We start from the raw sequence: 7,736 nt of genomic DNA on the forward strand, positions 1-7,736 counted from the left end.
ACATGGAGGCATCTGAACTTAAGACAGCATTACTGATCTAAGTGAATTGAAGAGTAAGTGTAAGGATGATAAGTAAAGTATGCCATTGACTTAGAATCATAGAATCACCTGGGTTGGAAGAGATCCTTGAGTCCAACCATACCATCATTACTAGACCACGGCACTAAGTGCCATATCCAGTCTCATCCTGAAAACCTTCAGGGATGGCGAATCCACCACCTCCCTGGGCAGCCTATTCCAATGTCTGATTACTCTTTCCATAAAAAATCTCTTCCTAATTCCCAACCTAAACCTCCCCTGGCAGAGCTTGAGTTTGTGCCCTCTTGTCCTACTGCTAGTTGCCTGGGAGAAGAGACCAACCACTACCTGACTACAACCTCCTGTCAGGTAGTTGTAGAGGGTGATAAGGTCTCCCCTGAGCCTCCTCTTCTCCAGGCTAAACAACCCCAGCTCCCTCAGCCTCTCCTCATAGCATTTGTGCTCGAGTCCCTTCACCACCCTCGTTGCTCTTCTCTGGATGTGCACTATACTTTTACTTTATTTTGCCATTTATCAGAGCTTCAGCAGATGAATGTGTCGTTCCTTTTTTTTTTTTTTTTCAAATATGGTAGATCAACAATTTTTTTTAACCTTTCAAAAACATAGGGACTTTCAAATACAATGACTGGCTGCTATCTGATAGCAACTGTTATGTTTAATAAATTATTCTCTGTATTTAAAGGGTATTGAAGTTTCTGAGCTAGGCACAGTGCGGGCTGCATGATGTGAGGCTGGAAAAGGAAGGAGTAAAGGCAATCAGTTCCTGTACCAGCACGGAGACAATGCTGCAGACAACACCTGGGACTGCCTAAGCACGCTGATTTTGAGATTCCTTGTGCAGGCATTTATTCAAGTGTGCATGAAAATCTTAAAAGCCTTAAGAAAATCAGAGCTAGAAGAGATTGGAAAAAACTGTCCAGTCAGCTGCTCTTCTCTAATCAAGAGCTGCTTGAGGTGTGCCATCATGGATGCATCCATTTCTAGTCTTTTCTTTTAAATGTTTGAGGATGGAGGTTCTTCATATGCCCCAGGCAATTTTTTTCCAAAGCCTCACTATTCTAAGTACTGAGAAGTCTAGCCTCATTCAGAACTGCTATGATTAGCCCTTTACTGCTTTTCCAATACATTCATAATATATATAGAGAATAGCTTGTTCTATTCTTCCTCGTGACAGGATACTCATATACACTTCACATCTTCACCCATATGTCCCTCCTTCCAACTAAACAACCCAAATATTTCAGTTCTTCCCTTAAGCCAGGGACCTCTCATCATTTTCCTGTTTTACTGGTGGATACACATTTGAAAAGGAAATATACTTGATAAATGTTTTCTACAGTTGCAAAAAATACACAGCCTCTCATAGAAAAGGTTGAAGAGATTACATGTTCTGTGATAGAATGTTTAACTAGCACAACAAAAACTCTAAACTACCCTGAAAAAAGTTCATAAACATTAATGTAGCAGCAATGGGTGTCAGACTGACTCAACAAGATATTGTAGTCATTTCACAGTTGAAGCAAAACTGAGTAATCATGCAATGAGCTAGAGGGCAGGAAAGAGAAAGAATCACATCAAAGACAGGAAGACTAGACTGAAAGTTGGTTTTTGAGTTGGACAAAACCATTCTGGGGGATAGGAAAGAAATACATGAGCTAGGAAGAGAATGCCATGATAAAATAAACAAACTAAAGATAATATGTTCTCAGAAATGCACCTGGAAGCCTGTGGAAAGAATTATCAAAACATCTGTGACAGCCAGAACTCCTGAAATGTAAAATAATGAATAAATAAAACCAAATAAATACGAGGAAAAAACCAGAAAGACAGCATAAAGGTGCTGACAAGAAAGAAATAGAGTACATGGAAGAAACAATGAGGCTTTAAAGTCTCCCTTTCATACATTTGGCCACAGGAATCAAGAACGACAAATGGTATTTCATGCTGTTCTATTTCAAAACAAAATGTACTGGAATGAGTAGGTACTGCCTTCTCATGCAGCATCTTTCTCTCATTTTCTACTTTTACTGTGAGTCTAACCCAACTCAGTTTTCCTGTTAGTCTTTGTTCCCAGAGCCTTAAAGGCTACATCACCTCTTCCAAACATGCACGACTTGGTAGAGAGCAAATGCCTGCCTGAACTCACAGAAACAGAGCAGATATCTGACAAATATCATCAAGATTTTGGGGCAAATCTTTCAAGCCAAACAGAGGCTAGGCAGTTAGCATAGTTTAACAGTGTAGATGTATGTGATGATCACCAGCACAGTTTGCATGTTTCACGTCACAGAAAAACCTTGGGCTTGATGAGGGATGTTCATATTGGAAATTCATGAACCCCATTTTGAGATTCAGGCTTGGGTCAAAGAATCCACTTATGCATGTTTTACTTTAAACAGATAAAAATTCATTAATTCATAACTAATGATTACCTCAGAGCAGCAGTTTTCCCATTTCTGTGAGTACATGTGACCTGCCTGGTTTGGTACCCAATTTGTATGTCCCAATATTTGTTCTCCTGTCTGTTCTGTCTGTTACGGTTCCTCTTCTTCTTAATTAACTCACGAGCATCAGGATCTCGAACTGTCTTTTCTCTGTCCTTTTCCTTGTCTTTGTTCTTCCCTCGTTTCCTTGCTTGCCTTATTTGCCTTGAATGGGGCACTGAGCATGTGCTCCAGGGTCCCACATTTAGACTATACAGGCTTTCTTCAACAGCGCACGGGCTAGACTGACAGATCTGAAATTCAGTGAGGTTAGGACAAGCAGACCCACCAAACTGTGGTGGAGCCACAACATGCCGAGTTCGATGCTGAAGCCCATTGCCACAGGTCTTCGAGCACTCCGACCAGGGGGAGAATTCAGCCACAATGCAGTCCTGCCGGCACGGGATGAGACAGGCCTGCTCTTGCCGGGGCTTCGGCTCAAAGTACTCACAGATGACATCCTCAGCTGGAACCCCATTGGACTTCTGGATACAGGTGATGTCCCTTGTCTGGATTCCTTCCTCTCCTCTGAGGCACTCGAAGGGCTTTTCATGGCTACGTGAGAGGACAGGCCGGCACTGGTCCAATCTGCCAGTCGTACAGCTCCTTGTGCCAGTCGCAGACCCGAAAACAGCTCTGCTGGTTGTCTGGTCGCTCTGGCTGCTTGCAGTTTGTGGGCAGTGTGGTCCAGCCTTCCACATGAGCACACCAAACTGCTCGTGTCTGGATGCCTCCTGGACCACATTCATCTCCCATGCACCTCCCCCATGGACCTGGAAAACAAGAGAAAGAGGCTAACATTCATGCATAAATTATTTTTCTGTCATAGTGCAAAAGTAAGCTCACAACATTTCCACTATCTCTTAGAATTTTGTTCTTGGAGAAACTCAAACTTGGAAAACCCAACGCAAGTATGGGATTACTCTTCATCTCCTATTTCTAGGATTACAGATACATTTCATTTTTTTTTCATAGAAGGCCCAGCACCCTGTCCAGCTGGATCTTAAAAGTGTCCAGTGTTGGGACTCCATTGCTTCCCTGGGGAGATTATTCCAATTGCTGATTATTCTCATTGTGAAGAAGTTTCCTCTTGTGTTCAATTGGTATATCCCTAGAAATAACTTATACCTAGAAGCAACTTGTACCCATTACTTTTTTAAAAAATCTCCAAGGTCTATGGTAAATACTTGACATGGTACACATTGTTATAATAAATGTCAACAGAAAACAATAGAAACCTATAACCTTGAAAGCTGATGTAGTTACTTTTTTCATTATTAAAACCTGTAATATTCACACAGTTCAACTAATGAAACCCACAAGCTGGAGGGTAAAAACCACCATATTTTTTGTGTTTTCTTAGACCTCCCCTCATACACATCATGCATAAGAGCAAAAGAACAGTTCAGAAAAAAAATCTGTAACCATTTATCAAAGGAAATCTGTCTATCCGCAGACACTTGATGGCAGAGAAGACATTTTCTCTGACTAAGGACTTGTCATGTTCCATGAAGAAATTTGGGCCAGGCCACACAATCCTCATTCATCTGAGTGACCCCAGTAACAAGCCTATTTCTGTGAAAAAAGCTGCTGAAGATGCAGGGATGAGCCTTTGCTATTTCCAACAAAGCAGGTTAACAGCATAATTCTGGTACTGCACCAGAATAAGTGAAATGAACTATGGCAGATACAAACTATTTACAACATGTTCTTATTGAATGACTAGAAGGAATATGAAGCTACATCCTATTACTGATTCCCATGAGATTTAAAACTCCCATTGACTTCAATACAATTTTCTGCTGTTCATCCAACATTAACTTCAGTACCAGTTTGGGAATGGGCTGATGATAGGCTGTACATTTAGCCTCTGCTCCTCTTTATTTCTGTCTCTTTTTTAAGTGGACACTGTGGCTGAACAGTTTGTTTGTAGTTCTAAATGAAACACTCCATAACAATGCCAGCTGGCAGATTCAGCCCATGGAAACTCCCCCATAGTTTTTGCAAATTGAGTTTGAATTATGGTTTCTAGGGTTTAACGAGATATTCCGAAAAATGTTTATTAAATACAAATACATTTCACTTTCCATTTCATCACAATTGCACTACTTTATCCTAACCAGCCTTCCATAAATGACATAATCATTGTAGTACTTAATTTAAGTGTATTTACACTGAGTTGAGAGAGATCATTTCCTCAGAACACCACTTTGAATGCTTGCCAATTATTTAAAGAATAAGGACTGCAGAAAATTTCCAGCTAGAGCAGAGATACTAAAATAATCGTGATTGAAATAAAGCTAAATAATTCATCTTGCAAACTACAAATTTCTGTCTTAGCAGGTCACTATACCTTGTGTACTGTATATATGTTCAGTGAGGAAATCCCTCTTTTTAAAGATCAGGTCTTTACAGTATTCCAAATGTAAAGTTTGCCCATTTGGGTTTCAACCAGATTTCCAGTCATCAATAATCCAAGAAATCACATTGTACCTAAAAGTTGTGCTTGTCACCAAAGTATCTTCAATCTAATACTCGGACAGGTTTACACCTGCTAGATTTATGTAAATGATAAAAATCTCAGGCTCAAAGCACTAAATACTGCTTTTGGCAATGTGAATACAAACCAAAAGTCTGCAAGTAACTGTGATAAACTCTTTCATTAGATCACAAGTATGATATTTTTAGAACCGAATCCAAAATAATGATGAGGTGCATGGATAGGTTCATATAGTAAACTGCATTATTTTGCTTGTACTGTGAAGTAGTACGCCATTTTATAAATGCATTACCAGTGAGTACCAACATACCACATTTACACGAATCTTAGAGCAAACTACTACTCAGCAACTCTAGGTCAATGTTGACACAGAGCTATTAGTGATGTATCTGATCCTCCCTTCTAGATACATTAGGTTTCTCTTTAAGTTTAAATACAAAGTAACTCATTTAGAGAACAAGACTGCAAATACATCAAAAGTTTAAATTTCCACTCTAATGCACACTTCTTTATATGACTATGACAGGACCTAAAACTGAAACACAGCCTTGTGGCAGAGATCTGTTTAGGCTTTTTCCTTTTTGAGCTTCCTCAAAAAACTAAAGGGACTCCACACTTGACCAAACCAAATTTCATTTGCACAGAATGTTGAAACATGTGGAGGGGGGAAGTGTTAAAGAAAGTTGAAAGAGAAATGAGGAAACAAACAAACAAACAGAGTTATACATAATCCTTCCCTGCCCTCTAAGTCTCTGTGTCCCTACCATACAGTGACCAAGTGGCAGCAAACTGTCCTGTGCTCTCTGGCTTCTAGAAATCCCTATGGCCTAGCAGTCTGGCCACCTACTCTCTGCCATACCCCCCCACTCACTCAAAACATTTTGCTCTTTTCTATGCTACCTCCCCCATCTTCATAGATAACTCCATCATCTACTTCAAAAAATGCAACATCATAGAAGCAAAGAACACATAGAAGCAACATATGTTGCTTTTAACTTGGAAAAATATAACCACAAATCAAAATAACTTTTCTGTATGTCTATGCAATAGAATCAGGGGCGAGTGTTTGTTTTTTAATACATGCTTTAACACAGGCAAGAACAAAAAGCTATAACTGGTACTGCTGGAAGACATAGAAAAAAAATAAAGGAAAAAATCCAATCCTAACACTTCCACACTCAGTTCTCCTTTAGAATAAGTTTTTCAAGCCAACTTTCAATTAATTAATTTCAAAATACCTATGACTATCAGCCATTTCAATAGTTTAACTAACTAATTTGTCTTATTTAGGGTAAAGACAGGAAATTGCCATTTTGTTCCTTTTTTGGTTTTGAAAAAATAATAAAGAATTGACTTATTTCTAGAGACATGAACAGAAATTTTCTTTGACCAAACTTTTTCTGAGAAATACCATTTATTTTTCTTTTGAAACAATTCCTGGCATCCACATTAACCAACACTTCTGTCAGTTTTCAGTTGCACACCTTGAAATCTTCAGTTAAGTTATCCACATCTTCTTGTACGATCACAAGTCGCTTGTTAATCTCAAGCACTTGCTGAGGAATGTGTTGCTGCTGTATCTTCTTTATGCGGACATCACAAAAAGAGAGACGCTTCTCTCCAATCTTCTTTAAAACTACACTTCTCTCTCCCAAATATCAAAAGAGCCTACAGTAATTCACTTCTAAGTTAAGTGGCCCCAAACATGTTGTAATCATCAAGGCGAGACATGGTTTTCATTTGAAAATAATCACAGAAAACAAGAAAATAATTGTGTCTGAATTACGCAAAGGGGCTTTGTGCCTTTTTCCAAAGAGCAACATATGAATCCCAAAGTACTCCTAATCCACTGACCATTTTTTTCCTCATTGCCACAGATTGAAGAGAAAGTGCCCAGCACATCCTTACAATATTTCTTTGCCTGCTAGTCAAGACAACACTGAAGATGCATGAAAAAATAGTCAGGGCAGAGGCTGAATGATCCTCAGGAGTATGAGGAAACCACATACAGACCACATGCAACGTGCTCCTTATATTTTATCATTATTATGGGTAGTACATTTACCAAAATGTGTGTAAATGTGACATTTTGGGATAAAACTAATCTCATAGAAACTAATGATGCATAGATATGCAACTCAGAATGAAAGAGATCAGCAGAATACAATGTAGAGCCTCACTCATCACCATCACTTCAAGGCTGCAGGAGGTGGAGGGTGGCTGCTCTTTCACAAATCCTCAGCTGATGTTGAGCACTAGTAACAACAAGAAGGTCTTTAGGAAAGCTGTCAAGCCTAATCAAGGCCTCATATGATATTTTAATTTGCTCTTTATGAATATTCTTTAGATTCTCTCTTTCCCACTGAAGCAGTCTTCATGCACTCTGCTCTCCCTGCTGCGTGCTGATCCAGTTACGCCTTGCCAATGGGATGTATGTGTGCTCAAACCATTTCACACTGGGGAAAAAAGCTTGCTGCTGTGAATGCAAAGTAGTTATTCTTTGGATTTTGTTTTAAACATACTTAGATGAATGAGTCATAGTTTGCCTGTAGTGAGCTGAACTTGTTTCATGAAAATACTGTTGTTGATCCACTCTTCATTTAATCAGTGTATTACAAAAGGCAGCTACAGAAATAAATAGGAAGCTTGCTTCTTTTTGTTGTTGGGAGTTGCCACTGAAGTCTTAGTGAGTTTAAAATGTCATTTGTAATTCT

General features: G+C 39.2%; 1 protein-coding gene across 1 annotated transcript in view; it reads right to left on the reverse strand.

Annotated features, from left to right (window-relative positions):
- The window catches only part of LOC103798630 (thrombospondin type-1 domain-containing protein 7A-like), a gene marked incomplete at both ends in the record, with an annotated part of 86,284 nt that extends 82,989 nt beyond the window's left edge, over nucleotides 1-3,295 (reverse strand). Inside the window, 2 exon segments of the mRNA XM_009070905.1 lie at nucleotides 2,472-3,104; nucleotides 3,106-3,295. Coding sequence (XP_009069153.1) covers nucleotides 2,472-3,104; nucleotides 3,106-3,295 — 823 coding nt within the window.
- Between the last annotated feature and the right edge of the window lie 4,441 nt (nucleotides 3,296-7,736).

The sequence above is a fragment of the Acanthisitta chloris genome, unplaced genomic scaffold (genome assembly GCF_000695815.1).
Source record: "Acanthisitta chloris isolate BGI_N310 unplaced genomic scaffold, ASM69581v1 scaffold7543, whole genome shotgun sequence".
In the NCBI taxonomy this organism is placed as follows: Eukaryota; Metazoa; Chordata; class Aves; order Passeriformes; family Acanthisittidae; genus Acanthisitta; species Acanthisitta chloris.